General features: G+C 34.6%; 1 protein-coding gene across 2 annotated transcripts in view; it reads right to left on the bottom strand.

The window, feature by feature from the left end:
• Window positions 1-21,614, bottom strand: part of LOC148954103 (metabotropic glutamate receptor 8-like) — a 437,295-nt gene that overhangs the window by 366,930 nt on the left and 48,751 nt on the right. For both annotated transcript variants that reach the window (XM_089085905.1, XM_089085904.1), the window contains exon 2: window positions 10,908-11,281. In XM_089085905.1, coding sequence (XP_088942031.1) covers window positions 10,908-11,258 — 351 coding nt within the window. In that variant the 5' untranslated portion in view covers window positions 11,259-11,281. The remainder of the gene's footprint in view (window positions 1-10,907; window positions 11,282-21,614) is intronic.

The raw sequence follows: 21,614 nt of genomic DNA, 5'->3' as shown, positions 1-21,614 counted from the left end.
AAAGAGTTGGAATATTTAAGTAGTGTTTTTTTGTGCTTTACCTTGTCACAGTTACATTCTCTTGATTTTTTAAAAGTTCTTTTTGGATTTCTGTCGTGAAATGCAAGAGTTGGAATATTTAAGTAGTGTTTTGTTGTGCTTTACCTTGTCACAGTTACATTCTCTTGATTTTTCAAAGTTCATCTTGAACTTCTTTCGTTGAAATGCAAGAGTTGGAATATTTCAGTAATGTTTTGTCGTGATTTACCTTGTCACAGTTACATTCTCTTGATTTTTTCAAAGGTCTTTTTGAATTTCTTTCGTTGAAATGCAAGAGTTGGAATATTTCAGTAGTGTTTTGTCGTGGTTTACCTTGTCACAGTTACATTCTCTTGATTTTTCAAAGTTCATCTTGAATTTCTATCGTTGAAATGCAAGAGTTGGAATATTTCAGTAGTGTTTTGTTGTGCTTTTCCTTGTCACAGTTACATTCTCTTCATTTTTCAAAGTTTGGATTTCTTTCGTAAAATGCAAGAGTTGGAATATTTAAGTAGTGTTTTGTCATGGTTTACCATTTCACAGTTACATTCTCTTGATTTTTCAAAGTTCATTTTGAATTTCTTTCGTGAAATGCAAGAGTTGGAATATTTTAGTAGTGTTTTGTCATGGTTTACCATTTCACAATTACATTCTCTTGATTTTTCAAAGTTCATTTTGAATTTCTTTCCTGAAATGCAAGAGTTGGAATATTTGAGTAGTGTTTTGTTGTGCTTTACCTTGTCACAGTTACATTCTCTTGATTTTTTCAAAGTTCTTTTTGAATTTCTTTCATTGAAATGCAAGAGTTGGAATATTTTAGTAGTGTCTTGTCGTGGTTTACCTTGTCACAGTTACATTCTCTTGATTTTTCAAAGTTCATTTTGGATTTCTTTCGTTGAAATACAAGAGTTGGAATATTTCAGTAGTGTTTTGTTGTACTTTACCTTGTTACAGTTACATTCTCTTGATTTTTAAAAGTTCATTTTGGATTTCTTTCATTGAAATGCTAGAGTTGGAATATTTTAGTAGTGTCTTGTCGTGGTTTACCTTGTCACAGTTACATTCTCTTGATTTTTCAAAGTTCATTTTAACTTTCTTTCATTGAAATGCAAGAGTTGGAATATTTCAGTAGTGTTTTTTTCGTGGTTTACCTTGTCACAGTTATATTCTCTTAATTATTCAAAGTTTCTTTTGAATTTCTTTCGTGAAATGCAAGAGTTGGAATATTTCAGTAGTGTTTTGTCGTGGTTTACCTTGTCACAGTTACTTTTTCTTAATTTTTCAAAGTTCATTTTGAATTTCTTTCGTTGAAATGCAAGAGTTGGAATATTTAAGTAGTGTTTTGTTGTGCTTTACCTTGTCACAGTTACATTCTCTTGATTTTTCAAAGTTCATTTTGGATTTTTACATTCTCTTGATTTTTCAAAGTTCATTTTGAATTTCTTTCATTGAAATGCAAGAGTTGGAATATTTTAGTAGTGTCTTGTTGTGGTTTACCTTATCACGGTTACATTCTCTTGATTTTTCAAAGTTCATTTTGGATTTCTTTCGTTGAAATTCAAGAGTTGTAATATTTCAGTAGTGTTTTTGTCGTGGTTTACCTTGTCACAGTTACATTCTCTTGATTTTTCAATTTTCATTTTGGATTTCTTTCATTGAAATGCAAGAGTTGGAATATTTAAGTAGTGTTTTGTTGTGCTTTACCTTGTCACAGTTACATTCTCTTGATTTTTTCAAAGTTATTTTTGGATTTCTGTCTTGAAATGCAAGAGTTTGAATATTTAAGTAGTGTTTTGTTGTGCTTTACCTTGTCACAGTTACATTCTCTTGATTTTTCAAAGTTCATCTTGAACTTCTTTCGTTGAAATGCAAGAGTTGGAATATTTCAGTAATGTTTTGTCGTGGTTTACCTTGTCACAGTTACATTCTCTTGATTTTTCAAAGTTCATCTTGAATTTCTTTCGTTGAAATGCAAGAGTTGGAATATTTCAGTAATGTTTTGTTGTGCTTTACCTTGTCAGAGTTACATTCTCTCGATTTTTCAAAGTTCATTTTGAATTTCTTTCTTTGAAATGCAAGAGTTGGAATATTTTAGTAGTGTATTGTCATGGTTAACCTTGTCACAGTTACATTCTCTTGATTCTTCAAAGTTCATTTTGAATTTCTTTCGTGAAATGCAAGAGTTGGAATATTTAAGTAGTGTTTTGTTGTGCTTTACCTTGTCACAGTTACATTCTCTTGATTTTTTCAAAGGTCTTTTTGAATTTCTTTCGTTGAAATGCAAGAGTTGGAATATTTCAGTAGTGTTTTGTCGTGGTTTACCTTGTCACAGTTACATTTTCTTAATTTTTCAAAGTTCAATTTGGATTTCTTTCGTTGAAATGCCAGAGTTGGAATATTTCAGTAGTGTTTTGTTGTGCTTTACCTTGTCACAGTTACATTTTCTTGATTTTTCAAAGTTCATCTTGAATTTCTTTCATTGAAATGCTAGAGTTGGAATATTTTAGTAGTGTCTTGTCGTGGTTTACCTTGTCACAGTTACATTCTCTTGATTTTTCAAAGTTCATTTTGGATTTCTGTCGTTGAAATGCAAGAGTTGGAATATTTAAGTAGTGTTTTTGTCGTGGTTTACCTTGTCACAGTTACATTCTCTTGATTTTTCAAAGTTCTTTTTGAATTTCTTTCGTGAAATGCAAGAGTTGGAATAATTAGTAGTGTTTTGTCGTGGTTTACCTTGTCACAGTTATATTCTCTTGATTTTTCAAAGTTCATCTTGAATTTCTATCGTTGAAATGCAAGAGTTGGAATATTTCAGTAGTGTTTTGTTGTGCTTTACCTTGTCATAGTTACATTCTCTTGATTTTCTAATGTTCATTTTGAATTTATTTCATTGAAATGCAAGAGTTGGAATATTTTAGTAGTGTCTTGTCCTGGTTTACCTTGTCACAGTTACATTCTCTGGATTTTTCAAAGTTCATTTTGGATTTCTGTCGTTGAAATGCAAGAGTTGGAATATTTCAGTAGTGTTTTTGTCGTGGTTTACCTTTTCACAGTTACATTCTCTTGATTTTTCAAAGTTCATTTTGAATTTCTTTCGTGAAATGCAAGAGTTGGAATGTTTCAGTAGTGTTTTGTCGTGGTTTACCTTGTCACAGTGATATTCTCTTGATTTTTCAAAGTTCATCTTTAATTTCTTTCGTTGAAATGCAAGAGTTGGAATATTTCATTAGTGTTTTGTTGTGCTTTACCTTGTCACAGTTACATTCTCTTGATTTTTCAAAGTTTGGATTTCTTTCGTAAAATGCAAGAGTTGGAATATTTAAGTAGTGTTTTGTCATGGTTTACCATTTCACAGTTGCAATTTCTTGATTTTTCAAAGTTCATTTTGAATTTCCTTCGTGAAATGCAAGAGTTGGAATATTTTCGTAGATTTCTGTCATGGTTTACCATTTCACAGTTACATTCTCTCGATTTTGCTCAGTTCATTTTGGATTCCTTTCGTTGAAATGTATGAGATTGAATATTTCACTAGTGTTTTGTCAAGATTTACCTTGTCAGAGTTACATTCTCTTGATTTTTCAAAGTTCATTTCGGATTTCTTTCCTTGAAATGCAATTGTTGGAACACACGCACAAACACACACACACACACAAACACACACACACACAAGCATACACACATGTTACCAAATTCCAAATTATTGCACAGAAATACCAAAACCATAGGTTAGGTTAGATTCGGTTAGGCTATGTACAAGTGCACACATAGGCTAACCTAACCTAACCTATAGTTTTGGTATTTCTGTGCAATAATGTGGAATTTGGTAACATGTGTGTATGTTTGTGTGTGTGTGTGTTTGTGTGTGTGTGTGTTTGTGTGTGTGTGTTTGTGTGTGTGTTCCAACTCTTGCATTTCAAGGAAACAAATCCGAAATGAACTTTAAAAAATCAAGAGAATGTAACTCTGACAAAGTAAACCATGACAAAACACTACTGATATATTCCAACTCATGCATTTCAATGAAAGAAATCCAAAATGAACTTTGAAAAATCAAGAGAATGTAGCTCTGACAAGGTAAACCATTACAAAACACTACTAAAATATTCCAACTCTTGCAATTCACGAAAATAATTCAAAATGAATATTGAAAAATCAAGAGAATGTAACTGTGAAATGGTAAACCATGACAAAACACTACTTAAATATTCCAAATCTTGCATTTTACGAAAGAAATCCAAACTTTGAAAAATCAAGAGAATGTAACTGTGACAATGTAAAGCACAACAAAACACTACTGAAATATTCCAACTCTTGCATTTCAACGAAAGAAATTCAAGATGAACTTTGAAAAATCAAGAGAATTTCACTGTGACAAGGTAAACAACGACAAAACACTACATAAATATTCAAACTCTTGCATTTCACGAAAGAAATTCAAAATGAACTTTGAAAAATCAAGAGAATGTAACTGTGACAAGGTAAACCACGACAAAACCCTACTGAAATATTCCAACTCTTGCATCTCAACGAAAGAAATAAAAAATGAACTTTCAAAAATCAAGAGAATGTAACTTTGAGATTGTAAACCACAACAAATCACTACTCAAATATTCCAACTCTTGCATTTCAACGAAAAAAATCCAAAATGAACTTTGAAAAATCAAGAGAATGTAACTGTGACATGGTAAACCACGACAAAACATTACTGAAATAATCCAACTCTTGCATTTCAAAGATAGAAATCCAAAATAAACTTTGAAAAATTAAGAAAATGTAAGTGTGACAGGGTAAACCACGACAACACACTACTGAAATATTCCAACTCTTACATTTCAAAGAAAGAAATCCAAAAATGAACTTTTAAAAATCAAGAGAATGTAACTGTGACATGGAAAACCATGACAAAACACTACTGAAATATTCCAACTCTTGCATTTCATGGAAAGAAATCCAAAATGAACTTTGAAAAATCAATATAATGTAACTTTGACGAAGTAAACAACGACAAAAAACTATTGAAATATTCCAAGTCTTGCATTTCAAGGAAAGAAATTCAAAATGAACTTTGAAAAATCAAGAGAATGTAACTGGGACAAGGTAAATCACGATAAAACACTACTGAAATATTCCAACTCTTGCATTTCATGAAAGAAATTCAAAATGAACTTTGAAAAATCAAGAGAATGTAACTGTGAAATGGTAAACCACGACGAAACACTACTGAAATATTCCAACTCTTGCTTTTCACGAAAAAAATTCAAAATGAACTTTGAAAAATCAAGAGAATGTAACTGTGACAAGGTAAACCACGACAAAACACTACTGAAATAATCCAACTCTTGCATTTCAATGAAAGAAATTCAAAATGATCTTTGAAAAATTAAGTGAATGTAACTGTGACAAGGTAAACCACGACAAAACACTACTGAAATATTCCAACTCTAGCATTTGAAGGAAAGAAATCCAAAATTAGCATTGAAAAAATCAAGAGAATGTAACTGTGACACGGTAAACCACGACAAACACTACTGAAATATTCCATCTCTTTAATTTCAACGAAAGAAATTCAAATGAACTTTGAAAAATAAAGAGAATGTAACTATGAAATGGTAAAGCACAACAAAACACTACTGAAACAATCCAAATCTTGCTTTTCACGAAAGAAATCCAAAATGAACCTTGAAAAATCAATAGAATGTAACTGCGACAAGGTAAACCATGAAAAAACACTACTGAAATAATCCAACTCTTTCATTTCAATGAAATAAAGCTAAAATAGACTTTGAAAAAATCAAGAGAATCTAACTGTGACAAGTTAAGCTACTACAAAAAACTACTGAAATAATAAAAATCTTGTATTTCAGTGAAAGAAATTAAAAATGAAATTCGAAAAAATTAAGAGAATGTTATTTTGACAAGGTAAACCACGACAAAACACTACTGAATTTAAGTATGTTTCATCTCATTCGAAGACATGTAAAAAAAAATTAAAAAAAAACTGTTAAAAAAAAAGAAAGAATTAATTAATGTAATTATGTAGATTAATTAATAATAAATTAATTTATGTAAATTAATTAAACAAATTAATTTACTAAGAGAATTCCACAACTTCATACAAAGGAAACGAATCACTACCATGAAAACATCACGCACTTTGAACAGAGATCAGCACGAATTTTCACGGTAGTTGAATCCGGTCATTATACTTTCTGCTTGTATTGGTGGGAGACACTCTGCTCGGAATCATTATAGCTATATGCGGGGTCTGTGCGCTACTTATCATTATAGCTATATGGGGAGACACCCCCGTCGGAATCATTATAGCTATACTACTATCAGCGACCCCTAGTGTTTAGGCTTCAAGCTTCTGTCTACAAAATTGTGGAATTTTGGATTTTTGGCCAGAAGAAAGATCACGGATGCGTATTTATATGTTGTTTTTTTTTGTTTTTTTTACCCAGGGGGGATTGTATAGACCCAGTGGTCCTAGAATAACTGAAGGGGCTCATTCGAACGGCAATTAAAAGTTCTAGTGCCCTTTTTAAGTGACCAAAAAATTGGAGGGCAACTGGGCCCCTTTCCACTCCTTTTTTCCCAATATCGTCCGATCAAAATTTTAGACAGCCATTTTGTTCATCATAGTTCAACGGCCTAATAACTATGCGTTTGGGTATAACATGATCCCTCCCACAGTCCCAGGGGAAAGGTCTTTAAGTTATAAAATTTCCCCATTGTTTTGTGCATAGTATTTTTTATTGGGATGTAGTCATACATTTTCGGTAGGGGGGGGGGGCAACATTTCTGCTGGGTGTTTTTCCACAGGAGGATTTTCCCCACGGAGGGAAGTTTCCAGGGAGTGAACTTGTCAGGGAAATTACACACTGGGGGAATTTGCCAGAATTCTTATGCAAAATTATTTTTATATTTCTTGCTTTCTCTTTTCCGTCTTAACTTTATGCGAAGAGTGGTTAAGAGTAATTTTGCGGGATAAATTTTCACCAGGATTGAATTTTCAAGAGGATTTTTCCGTAGGGAGGGGGTTTCTCCGTGGAGGTGGGGCCAGATTTCCTGGCACCATTTAAAAAACAATCAGAAATTAAATAAAAAACAAGTATTTTCAACTGAAAGTAAGGAGCAACATTAAATCTTAAAACGAACAGAAATTATTACATATATAAAGGGGATTGCCTCTCCTCAACACTTCGCTCTTATAATTTCTTTTCGTTTTAAGTTTGAATGTTGTTCCTTACTTTTAGTTGAAAAAGCCTGTTTGTTTTTTTAATTTAATTTGTATCAGAGGCAACGCTATAGCATTGCCTATGGTAAAGGCCATACGGCTCCAATATTTTATTGTTTTTTTGTTTGTTTTTTTTCCCAGAGGCTCACTATATGGAAGGAGTCGTCGTATAAAATTCAAAAGACGCTCTTTCGATAGGAAATCGAGAGTTCTAGTGCTCTTTTTAAAAGTCAAAAGGGATCGGAGGGCAACTAGCCCCCCCCCCCTCACGTCCTTTTCCTCCCAAATACATCCGATAAAAATAAAAGAGGAATAAAAAAGAAATAAATTAGAATTAATAGAAATTGAAATAGAAATAAAATAGAAATAGAAATAAAAATAGTAAAGGCCATACGGCTCCAGTGCTGTATTATTTATTGCTCCAATACTTTATTATTTATTACTTATTTAGTTTTTTCCAGTGGCACTTCATTTGGAGGGGGTTGTCGTATAAACTTCAAAAGGGGCTCATTCGATTGGAAATTGAGACTTCTAGTGCCATTTTTAAGAGTCAAAAGCGATAGGAGCGCTTATAGCCAACCCCCCCTCCCCACGCCTTGTTACTCAAGTACATCCGATAAAATTTCGAGCTAGGCATTTTGTTAAAATAGTTCAAAGATCATGTAACAACAGCTTCTGGGTCGACACAAGCCCCCAGGGCCCGGGGATAGGCTTTGTAAGCTATACCCTGGGGGTAAATATGGTTCTTATAGAAAGGATGCTCGCAAAAACTTCCAAGAGGGCTCATTTGGTTGAAAATTAAAAGTTCTAGCTCACTTTTTCAGAGTCAAAAGAGATCGGACGGCAATTAGCCCCCCCCCCCTCCTTCACGCACTTTTTTCTCAATCGCATCATATAAAAATCTTGAGATAGCCATTTTGTTAAAAATAATTCAAAGGTCAGATAACAAAACTCTAATATCGACTCAACCCTCCCCCCAGGGCCCTGGGTCAGGCGTTGCAAGTCATGCCCTGGGTGCAAATAAGGTTCTTATGAAATGGATGCTCATATAAACTTCAAAGAGGGCTCACTTGATTGGAAATTGAAAGTTCTAGTTTACTTTTTATAAGTGAAAAGCAATCAGAGGGCAGCAAGCCCCCCTCCCTTTTCCCCCAAATGTCTCAGATAAAAATTTTGAGATAGACATTTTGTTAAAAATAGTTCATATTTCAGATAACAAAAACACCGGTGTCGGTACAGCCCCCCCTCCCCCAGGGTCCAGTGGCAGAAGTTGTTAGTTTTGCCCTGGGGGCATATATGGCTGCTATGGAAGGGATGCACGTCTAAACTTCATTGAGGGCTCATTTGATTGAAAACTGAAAGTTGTAATTCACTCCTTATGAGTCAAAAGTAATGGGAGGGCAGCTAGCCTCTCACGCCCTTTTCCCCTCAAATGCATCAGATATAAATTTTGAGATATTCATTTTGTTAAAAATAGATCAAAGGTCAGATAACAAAATTTCCTGTGTTGACACAATCCCCTAGGGCACGGAAGCAGGCGTTGTAAGTTATGCCCTGGGGGTACATATGATACTTATGGAAGGGATGTTCTTAAACTTCAGAGAGGGCTCATTTGATTGGAATGTGAAAGTTCTAGTTCATTTTTTAAGAGTCAAAACAAATCGGACTGCAACTAGCCCCCCCCCCTCCACGCCGCTTTTCCCCAAATGTATCATTCGATTGCTCATTCGATTTAAATTGAAAGTTCTAGCTCAGTTTTTAAAAGTCAAGAATAATCGGACGGTAAGCAATCCCCCCCCCCCCGCCATTTTATTCTAAATACTTCCGATCAAAATTTTGAGTTAGCTATTTTGTTCAAAATCATCCAAATGTCAAACAGCTGCGGTTCTGGGTTTGCATCCCCCCCAGCCCTGTGGGAAAGGGCTGTAAGTTATACTAGCAGTCCATCGTTAACAGTTAAGGCTTCTATTATAGAATATAAGGTGTTTGTGGAAGGGGTGGTCGTATGAACTTTGGAGGGGACTCATTTGATTGAAAATCGAAACTTCTAGGTCTTTTTTAAGAGTCAAAAGTGATTTTTAGAGAGTCAAAAGTCAAACAATAAATGTAAACAAACATACAATAGATACTAAAATAAATCAATAGATAAATCTTAAAACGAGTGAACCTTAAATTGAACATGCAAATCCAGCTTGAAACGAACAAAAATCACTACAAACAAGAGTTTGGGTATAGCCCCCTTCTCTCACTGTAAAAGTCACTGTAATTATCTTTTCCAGTTCTTACAGTATTGAAAATGAAAATAGAATTACAGTGGAATAAAATTCTCTGATGGATCTTCCAACAACGGGGGAAAGCTATATCAGGGGCCCCTAATATAACCTACTGCGTCATTGGCGCTTTACCGAAAAGGAATTATATTAAAAATATTTTCTTTTGTGCTTAATATTGAAAAGAAACATTGAAATTACAGTAAAATTTTGAACCGATGAGCTTTTAACAATTACTATCATTATACATCAAATATTCAGTTTAATTTGTTAGTTCTTTCTAAGAGTGTCCAAGGCGAATATAGTTTCACTACAAACAAGAGTTTGGATATTGCCCCCCTCCTTAACTGTAAAAACCTAAGAACTACTGCGCCATTGGCGCTTCACTGAAACCGAATTATATTACAAATATTATCTTTTCCAGTTCTTACAGTATTGAAAATGAAAATAAAATTACAGTGGAATAAAATTCTCTGATGGATCTTCCAATAATTAATATCACTGTTTATCAAATATTTAATTTCATTTTGTTTATACACTCCAAGACTGTTCAAGACGCATATAGTTTTCAGTAAAGCGCCAATGACGCGGTAGGTTTTAGTCTGACCTGATTACAAATACGCGTCTTTTTGAAAAAAAGGACTAGAGTCAGGTCCCTTAGGAGTTAATTATTTTAGTTAAAAAGTTTAAAATAGAGACAAAATTTAGTGAGAAAAGGAGTTTGCGTTTGGAACGTATTCCGGGTGTTTTTTTTTTTTTTTTTTCAGGGATGCTTAGCCCGGCTGGGAGCGGAGAAAGAATAATGAGGATCATTAAAAAAAAAATGCAATTTATAATAGAAAAAAAAATTGTCATATCTCCGGGGTAAAAGTTCAAACTTCGTTCAAAAAAACATCGATTCCAGGGCAGGATAGGGTGTGGGAATTCAATTTTGTTGTATTTTCTTCAAATAAAATGTGAAAAAGAAGGTATTTCTCTATGAAAAGAAATAGAATATTTTGCAAAACCAGGATGGCCCCAATCATGTTGTTCTTTCGTTTTTTTTTTCAAAAAAATAATAAAAAAGGCGTTTCTCAACAAAAAATTTTTTTTTTTATCAACGGAGAGGGAATATTTTTTTTTTTTTAAAAGATAATGACAAAAAAAGAATTTCTCGATGAAAATAAAAAAAAAAAAAATCAAAATAAATGGAATGGGCAATTTTGATATTTTTAGATTTTTTTTCTAACAAAATGCGAAAACAGATATCCCTCGATGAAGATACAAAAAAAAAAAACTTTTCAAAATCAAGAGGAGGGGGACGGGCAATTTCATTGTTTTCTTTTTTTTCAATGAAAACACCAAAAAGTTATTCTCAAAACGTGTTTTGATTAATTACTTACCTTATTCATGTAGGATCTCACAAACTCCATACTTTTTTCCAGGGCATAGGTGTCACTAGAACAAGTATCCATTATCACAGCTCCAAGAGTTATATTAGGTAGTATATTTTTGTCTTTATTAATTAAATCCAGAGCATAAAGCATTGCTTCCAGCCTGTGGACCCCCTTTTCTTCCTTGACTGCTCCACATGGCTTATCTCGAAAGCGAGAATCATGCTCATGCATTGGGAAGAGGCCACCGAGAACGATATCACCTGGTATTCGTATCAAGGTTCTTGAGTCTTCTACCAGAGATAGAACAACCGGCAGGAGTAGCAAGTTGAACCACGGAGGCATTGGCGTTGGTGTCATAAGCTTTTGTTACATCTCATTGTCTGGAAAGAAAACCAATGTTATTATCGGATGAAATATACTTTTTTATAAGCATAGGCGGCTTATAATGGTAGTTGTTTTTTTGTAAGCATATTTGTTATAAGCATAGTTTGTTTGTTATAGGCGGCTTACAGACTAGGCTTTTTAGTCTTTATCTTTTGATTTCCTCTCTTATCTCGGATACAATTTTTTTAGGATGTGCAAAAATAATTTAGCCTCACCTCAATATGTGTCAAAAGTGGAGCCTCCTCCTCCCTTAATGATAAAGTCAAAGTGTTACAGGGGAGGTAGATTTTTTCATTGTGATCATGATGAAAATATTCAACTAGACCACTGGGTCTAATGTCGTGTAAAGTGTTTCAGCTACTGTGACCCCAGTAGCGGTGTCAATCACGTTGAAGAAGAAAACTCAATAGGTGCAGCAAAAGTTTTAGCTACTAATTTTTATCAAATTTAATTTTGACCTAATAGGCCCTACTAATGGATGCAGGTAACAAGAATGGTTCTAGGCGTTTCCCTCCCCCGAAGATTACCCCCCCCCCAAAAAAAAAAAAATACCTCTCGCGGAAAATAGCCCCCGTGGAAAATCCCCCCTGGTAAATACCCCCCACCCCCATACATATATATATATATATATATATATATATATATATATATATATATATATATATATACACACACACACACACACACACACACACACACACACACACACACACACACACACACACACACACACACACACACACACACAGCGCGCGCGCGCGCGCGCGCGCGCGCGCGCGCGCGCGCGCGCGCGCGCGCGCGCGCGCGCGCGCGCGCGCGCGCGCGCGCGCGCGCGCGCGCGCGCGCGCGCGCGCGCGCGCGCGCGCGCGCGCGCGCGCGCGCGCGCGCGCGCGCGCGCGCGCGCGCGCGCGCGCGCGCGCGCGCGCGCGCGCGCGCGCGCGCGCGCGCGCGCGCGCGCGCGCATGTATATATATATATATATATATATATATATATATATATATATATATATATATATATATATATATATATATATATATATATATATATATACTATCATTTATTAGCGAGCAATAGTTGTGCATGTGTTTATTTGTTATTTTTTCTAGAAAATGGCTCCATATTTTTCTAGAAAAATTTGTATCCTGGGATTTTTTGGCCTAAGAAATTGACCTATATAGGTTAAGAAGTTTGAGAAAATTCATTTAACTGCCTTAATTTTGAAAAAAAGATTAATGTCAGTGACGTCGTATTTATGAATACATTTTATTGTAGTTTCTCGATCCACATCATTCTTTTTATGTCAACAATTTCAAGTGACGTACCAAAACTTGTCAGTACAATAGACCCCTCAAAAAATTAGTTCTCGAAGAATGTAGGTTTGAAATTTTTGATAGTCCTAGTATTTTGTTATGGCCCCTCTTCCTTGGAGTGTCTGGGAATTTTTTGTTATTTTTGTTTAAACTTTTGTTCTCGGCGTATTTAACCATTAATTTTTATTCAAAATCCTAAATCTAATATTTTGAGATTCCAGGTTTAGGGTTTGCATGTAGGGACTCAAAGTTTGAAATAAAAAAAAGTTCCTTTCGTAGCTCTTTTATTATTATGATCTATATATATATATATATATATATATATATATATATATATATATATATATATATATATATATATATATATATATATATATATATATATATATATATATATATATATAAGTTTGAAATATAAGACAAATAGAAGATATTTTCCCAAATTTAGGGAGTAGGGGAATATTTTTGTTCTTTTCGTATTTTTTTCAATGAAAATCCATACAAGATTTTTTTTTTCTACACTGTTTTTTTTTCTAACCTAGGAGAAAATTCTAAGGGGGGGGGGGTACACCTTGAACATATTTCGGAGTATTCCTCTTTTCTTAAGTATAGGTTTTGACAGTGTCAAAAAGGTTTATGACAGTTTCACTGGTACAGATTCGTTGAACGTTTTTCGATGATTCGTTGATTCGTTGAACGTGATTGTGGTACGTTTTTATAATTGAATTTGAACTGAATTTTATTTATAATCTATCTAATAATCAACATAAAAAGTATGAATGAAAGAGAAAAATACAAAATACAAAAACCACCAGGACTAAAACTCCACTCGAAATTATAATTAAAAAGAAAAGCCCGCTCTGGGCCAAATTCTCTAGTTTTTCTCTTGTGTCAGAAAGGCCCCTTTAAATGCAACCACAGGCTCAACAATTGTATTTTTAGCAATAAAATAACACTTTCTAACAAAAGGTGGCACTTCAAGTAGATACAGTGTGTACTTGAAAATATTCTAAGAGAAATATATAAGTACAATATAATATAAAATACATAAAAATATAAAAATACTTTTTCTTTTTTTTCTCTCCCTCTTCCTCCTCTCCCCTTCTTTGTAAAAAAATTCTGTCTGTTATGTTCTATTTCTTTCGTGTTGGATATTAGCAATTTAACATAACTACTAATTTAGACTTATCGTTTACGGTTAGTTCCCGGCTTCAGGCTGAACATTAGGATTGGTTACTCAGAAATTAATGGTAGAGCGCCAAGCTCTGTGCAAATTATGTTCTGTTTTTCTCGATTACTAATTTTTATATCTTTCTGGGTTTTATCCACTTCTGAAAAAGAAAGCCCTTTCTTCTATTACTGCCACTTTAACAACTCGCTAATGTACCAAACCGCCCGAGGCTTGCTTGAGCATCAAGCCTTTCTTCTATTCGTATTCAGTATTTTCGTTTCTATAAATTTTGTTGTTTTTTTTTTCTTCCGCCTTGGTACCGTACTAGGAAGATATTAAATAAAAAAAAACGATTTTTTTTAACTGAAAGTAAAGAGCGATATTAAAACTTAAAGCGAACAGAAATTATTCCATATATGAAAGGGGTTGTCCCCACCTCAACGCCTTGCTCTTTATGCTAAAGTTTTTTATTTGTTTAAAAAATAGAGTTGTGGGAAAGAGTCAAACTTTAGCGTAAAGAGCGAGGGGTTCCTGCCACCGAAGAAAAAAATTTATGGACACAATTGTCTATATCATGCCTTAATTGGTCCGTACAGTTTGCCTATTCGCTATTTTGTTTGAACCCCCCCCCCTCCCCGAGTTGAATATGCCGCATATTGTCAAATACAAAGTAGACTAGTAGGTCATGTTGGCTAGCTGGCTAGTATATTGAGTTAAGTAGGCTATGACTTTCTCAAAAAAATGTTTCCTCACTCTAAGCAGCTGACAGCTGAAAACACAGAGAACTCTCTGGTGACACATTTACAGTACTCTAAATAGGTCGTGGTGGGATCAAGAATTGGCCCCAAAGTTGTCATGGAGCTTATCAGTGGATACTCTTTTCTGAAGATATGAGAACAGAATCCGCAAAATCATAGTACGAGACCTTTGAGACCAGTACTGTACCTGGATTGTCTAATCTTTTAATGTGACCCACAGAGACATGCCATCGTACATCTGAACATAAATTAAATATAAATCTGTCACCTTTAGTGTTACTTTATGGGTTCACTTGGATATAACGACTTTTTATCGGTATTTTAAAGTTATACATATTTATAAATCTTACATTTTTGAATAGAAGCTCAAAGCCCAATAGGTAAATTCATGTAATGTATGGAGTAAAACCTATGGTAGCGCAGTGGATTGATCCCTGTTTGGCAAAATGGGACCAGGGGTTCGGTCCCAGCTTCCAGAAGGCTGGGCAAAAGCTCATTACCGGTCCCAATAAAAAAGACCCGGCAACTGAAACGTGGATAAATATCGATGCCCTGCGTGCCATCAATGGCTCTGGAGGATCCCCCCCCCTTTATCCTTGTATAGAATTAAGTGGCCTTAGGATATTTCGATGACGAACCCTGTAGATTAAACTCTTTTCTATAATGAACAAGTTTCTTTTTTTCTGAAATTTATTCTAAATTAAATCGTCAATGCTAAGACTCGCAGTATGTATAGTAAAATTCATTTGGATAGCCCCTTTTCCATTCATTTGGATAGCCTTTTTGAGCCCTTTTTCTATTTTCAACAGTAGTCAGATCAGGTGCAGACCCCAGAAGGGCCCAACTATAGCTCTAGTGTTAAATTTCCATTAAGTTCGGATGGGGCTCGATATCACCTTCCATTAGATTTGCTGAAACAAATATAGTTCTGGTAAATGCTCTATTTGTGATAATTAAAATAAAGGTATTGCAACATAATAATTATATCCTTTATTAATGCCCCATAGAGGTAAGATCAGAATAGAATTTTTACACTAGGAAATTGCCAGGCAAATTTGATTGAGATTCAACAACTTGTTTTGGTTGATTTCGGGGTGAGATGAGCCTGTAGACCCCCTCCCCGTATATGGGCTACATGGGACATTGTTTTCTAAACATCAAAGCTCATATACTTACCCTCATTTTCATGAAGAATGGTTCATATCCGACGATTCCTTTCAGGCGTTTGCCCCGATAAGAAGAAATTAGAGATCCAGATCTCCTACAGAAATAAGTCCAGGCCCCGATCTTGAAAAGCCACAACTTTAGTATCAGCTTATATCTTCGTGATTGTGATTTATGGTAGTTTTACGCTCAAATAATTATTTGACTTCATTTCTGCTAATCTTTGGTGTAATTTAGCTCTTTACTTTTTTTTGAAAACTTTTGAGGACTTTTTTCTTGAAGTAATTACTAAAAAGAACCATGTTGTTTCTTCCGATTTCTGGCAAGGGTTGACAAATTAATTAATAAATTTCTTTACTGACTGTTTAAGAACAAGTAAAAATTTAATAGGGGGGAGGCCAAGTTTGAGAAATATATTTACATTTACATTAAACATCTTTTTAATTGAATATCAGCTTTAGGCAATATTTCCAGGCATTAATTCCAGATAAAAGCAAAGTAAATCCAGTGATGTACTACCTCCCTGACAAATGAAAGAAAGAATCCAGCTCCATAAATCTTAATAAGCAAGAGTGGGGCCAAGAAGACACGCTCAGTCATGTCAAAGTGAAAGAAATCTTATTTTTTCTTGTTTTTGACAGCCATAACAGCAGACAAGGACCATTAAGGGAGATAGAATAGTTATTAGTTTTTAACTACTGTTGATGAGTGTTATGATTGATCATTAGCTAAAAGAGAACAATTGAACACATCCATAAAAGACGTCAATAAGTACACTTAAGGAAAAATTCAACTGCGATTAAGGTACTATGTTTTGACGAGTGTTTTTGTGTTCTTTTTACTTATTAAAATAGATAATAAAACTTAATTTTTTAGCCTGCATTTTCTTTTGCAATAATATTTGCTCAAGGTAAACTAAAAACTGTTTCAAAGGAAAGTAAAAAAAATTCGTAAGTATCAAACACTTCGTGGTAACGAACTGTAAGTAAAGAGCGACACGGTTCAATAGCAATCGAAACTCTCAAAAAGAGAATTTTCACATTAATAAGTTTACCAAAAGAATCGGCTTGTTATGCTGAGTCCAAATATATAAGACTTATTAAGCCTAACGTTATCCATAAAAAACTGCGAGCCTGAGAAAATTTGCCTGATTTTCCAAAAGGGAAGAAACACCCCCAAAAATTCAAAGAATCTTAATGAAAATCACACCATCACATTTAGTATATCAGAGAACCCTACTGTGGAGATTTCAAGCTCTTACCTGCAAAAACTGTGGAATTTTGTATTTTTGTCAGAAAAAGATCACAGATGCGTATTTATTTTACTTTTTGTTTTACGTATCGTATTTGTTATTCGGAAGTATACAGACATTTTTCGGGGAGGGTGAGATTTTGTGCTTGGTGTGGGCTTCCATTGGGATATTTTTCGTGTAGAAGGAAATTTCCGGGTAATGATTTTAACGGAGGGGGGGGATATTTGCAGTGAATGGAAATACGATTAGAACTTAGCCTTTTTATTGAAAAAAAGTCTTTTTCAAATGAAAGTATTATAAGGAGAATGTTTCAGGCTGAATCTTCTCCAAAAATTTTTACAGAGGGAGAGAATTTTCAGCGAGGATGGAATTAGCAAGAATGAATTTTATGGGGGATGCATTTTACGTGGAAAGAACTTTCCATGGAGGAGTTTCCCGTGAGGGGAGGGAGTTCTTCATGGATGGTTAATCAGATTTAAAAAACGATCAAAAATTTAATTAAAACAAACAAGTTTTTTCAACTAAAAGCAAGGAGCAACATTAAAACTCAAAACGAAAGGAAATTAATCTGCGTATATGAAGGGGTTGTCCCCTCCTCAATACCTTGCTCTTATTTTTTCTCATTTGTGAGTGCCACAGCAGCAGATGAGAAGATTAAGAGCCAATAGGGAAGAGCGGGTTATCATATGGTATTACACTGTTGCTGATGAGTGCTATTAGTTGATTATTAGCTAAAACAGAACAACAGAATATATGTGTAAGGGATGTAAATCAGTCTACTTCAAAAGAAAGAAAAATAAATCTTCCCAATGGTGTTTTGAACAGTGTTATTTATATATGTATATTTTTTCATTACGAAAAGGCACTAGATATAGCCATTTCCTTTCAAATGAGCCCTTAAAAACCTCTCTATGACGTTGCAGCGTCCCACTAGTGGTGCCTAAAACTGAAAAGAAAAAAGGAGACTACTGCATCCCATGTAAAAAAGCAAATTTCCTTATTGCTCAGGATGGGGGACAGTAATTCCCCTAAAGAGGGTTTTTGGCTGCAGAAATTTCAATGATAAAGTTTTCATTATGACTCGACACCATTATTGTGGGGTGTAAGGCTATTTTTTGGGATTCCTACAAATTTTGTTATCGCATTAAATTATCATTATTAAGACTAATTGAAATAGTAGTTACCAATTTGAATTAGGTTCAAATGGCACTTCTTTTTTACTTGAAATCTTTTTTCAAAATGTGCCCTTAAATTTTCATTTACTATGGGCAATAGTTTGTTCTTTATTAGGTTGCCACCAAGGGGCAACCATGATTATAAAATTTAATTTTAAAAAAATAATTTTTTTTTAATTAAAAAATTTGATTAAAAAAATTATAATCTAAAATAGTCGCCAAAATTTTCTCTGGAATAGGTACAAGGAAGTTTCAAAAGAAAAGCTTTTAACCAGAGGGCAAAAACATCCACTTTTGATTTTGAGCTAAATGTTTACATTCGTGCCTTACGGGGGAGTTTATATTAAAGTGTATTTTGTTGAGTTTATTGATTGAATAAAATTGATTGATTGATTGATTAATCGTAAAATTACTTAAGCAAGGCTATCGTAAGAAATGGGAAAAAATAAGTAAGGCATTATTTAGACGTCTATCTAGCCTTGCCAAGTATTCTAAAGGGAAACATACTATATCGAATGCAAAGGATACCATTTTCTCAGGCAAAGCCAAAATTGTAGACACCAGGAAAAGCCGAGAGTCATTAACTGTTTTCAGCCATACGAAAGATTAGAATGCACATTGACACTTAGAACGGCGAAGTGTCAGTGTTGTAATATCTACTTTGAAACTGACTAGCAATTGCATGCTAAACAGGCACGTACACAGAAGCTCATTTCGATTAGGGGAGGGGGCTTATAATGTAAAAGATTCATTTGATAATTACAATAAGAATTTCCCTGAAATTTGAGAGAATTTAGGATTCAGAGGAGGGGCCAGACCAGAAGAATCACCCATTCCTCCCTCTATGCGTCCCTCATTTTAGATATAAGAAGATATGAGATCATGAAAAAATACCAAGGATAGAGTATGCTATGAGATTGATGAGGCTACTTTTAGCTTCTTCTACAACGTTTACTTTGTTGTTGCTGTCGCTATTCAAATTCTTCAGATATAAAACAAGCAGTTCTGGGCAAGGCCTTACCCAGGATTTATTTTTTGGAGGGGGTTTTACTCAAAGATGTTTTTTTTTTTGGGGGGGAGGGGGTTACATAAAGAAACTAAAAAAAAGCATATAAAATTTGTTTATATCCATTTTGTTACGTTTTTACGAGTCAAACAAACATATCGGAGGGGGGTTAAAACCCCCTAAATCCGCCTCTGGGTACAGCCTTGGTTCTGTGGACAAAACAGTTCAATCTTTTTTTGGAAATGAATTAAAAACAAGTTCTTTCAATGAAAGTGAAGAGTGACATTCAGACTCAAAACGAATACAAAAAAAATTAAAGCTTTGAGGACAAGAACCACAACTTTAATGTTAACAGCAGGGATTGACGAGGGAATAACCCCCTTATATACAGAATAATTTATGTTTCTATTTTAGCTTTAATGTCACACTTTACTATCCGTTGAAAAATAACTTATTTAACTTATTTAATTTCTTCCATTTTCAGATACTATGTCCAAAAAGTTAGGTTACCCAAAATATGATGAGGGCTGCTACCCTCTCGAATCCCATAATTTACATTTAAGCTTAACTTTAATAAAAAGGGGGCTACGTCCTCTCAGCACCATTACTTCAATCACCTGAAATCCCTCTCATTGGAAATTCAAAAACAAGGGCTGAAAAATCTTTTTTGAGGTCTTTGGAACCCTTTTTTCAGTAAAAGAATCAATGGAGCAACACCCTTTTAGATGTTGTGCAGCTATACAATACTGTATAGCTTTCACATTTTTCTGGAGAGACAGTCTGAGATAATAGTTCATTTTTGATGGAGTGTATTTATGTTTAGGGACGAATAATATACTGCAAATCAGTTTTGGCTCTGAAACCAGAAGGCTATGTAAATACCATTTTACTAATTCTTAGAATTTTTGCTCAATAGGTTTTTGGTCCAGTTTGGGCCAAAATTACGCTTTTACCAGCCAGAATGCTAGAATGTAGCTCTTTCTTATGAACTATCTTTGAATAAACTACGACTAATCACCCAGTACGTTAATACCTGTGGGGAGGGGAATAAAAAAGCGTGAGCATCCTTCTATGGAAAAATAAGAAGTATCATATTTTGTACATTAAGGGTACTCATACATTTTTAAATGCATTGCATAATTTTTCTCAAGATGGCTTTACTTTTTGGGGAGTTCGACTCCTTTGCCAAAAATCATCCAAATTTTCATTTCAAAGCAGGTTTCGATGGTTAAGTGTAAATTTTGCTTATTGAAATAAATTTTGTATATTTAAAATCAACCTGAACAATAGATTCTGTTGATGCGTATTCCAGACGCTGTTCAGATTTTCAATCTCTGTTGACAGCGGTCACTCGGTACTTAAAGTCCATTTCTACGAATTTCAACCAAGACTTTCTTAAATGAGAAGCAGGCTACCCATCCCTCTTTCAACCCCCTGCTTCACAGTAAAGTTTAATATTTATTTACCAGCCCAACAGCAGGAATGTTAATAATTACTTGAAAATTGTACCACTTCAAATACTTCTCTGGAGGCGGGGGCTGAATATCAAATATGAATTTTAGGGCCATCGTTTCATATTTTTCAGGGGAAGTTTTTCTTACTGATAATTTGACGCCAACACAAATATTTCAGGGTTAGCCCAAAGATTTTCCAAGGAATAAATAAAGGTAAGAAATGAGATTCTGACTCATGGCCACGCTCCCCTTTTTTCCCTATGTTCACGGGGCCAGGTATTTAAAGGTATCTGATATGCCACTATTCAATTATCTCGTTTTAAAGCCTCGAGATTTTAAATCTCTCTTGAACCTTCTTTTGAAGGAGTCTACAGAAAGCATACAACATAGCATATACAATATACAACATACAGCAGCATATCCTCCTTCTTTTGAAGGAGGATAAGCAGGAATAACAGTCCCTTCTTCTATATTTATGTCCAACTTCACTAAAAGTTAACAAATGCTGGTAGAAATTATGCTTTTGGAGGCTTTAGGCATCCCTCGTCCCCTACACTAACATCAACTAATCCTCCTCCATAATAGCTGCAGCCCTAAACCGCCCTGCATAATAGCATGAAGCCTCAAACGAATCGGCTTAGTTAAAGGAAGCTTTAAAATATGCAACTATGTTTACCGTTTATTTTATATGGATTGCATGCATCTTTAGGAGCGAATCCGTCACCAGGAGATGTTACTGCCTCTAATACTCAGAAACTCCGGTATTGAGTACACATATCGTGCCTGAGAATACTCAGGCACTTCATATGAAAGAGATGGTCGTATAAGCTTTGGAGGGGTGTCATTCCATTGGAAATTGGAAGTTCTAATGCCATTCAAAGTGATCAAAGGGCAACTAGACCCCCCCCACGCCTAATCTCCAAAAGAATTCGATAAGAATTTTGAGATAGCCATTCTGTTTAAAATCCAAAGATCAGATGACAATACTTCGTGATCGAAACAACGAAACAACCCTTCCGAGCCCAGGGGTAAGAGT

The sequence above is a fragment of the Artemia sp. Qi Xiang Cuo genome, chromosome 3, assembly GCF_049724085.1.
Source record: "Artemia sp. Qi Xiang Cuo chromosome 3, ASM4972408v1, whole genome shotgun sequence".
Lineage (NCBI taxonomy): Eukaryota > Metazoa > Arthropoda > Branchiopoda > Anostraca > Artemiidae > Artemia > Artemia sp. Qi Xiang Cuo.
This window is presented reverse-complemented; position numbering and strand designations above follow the sequence as displayed.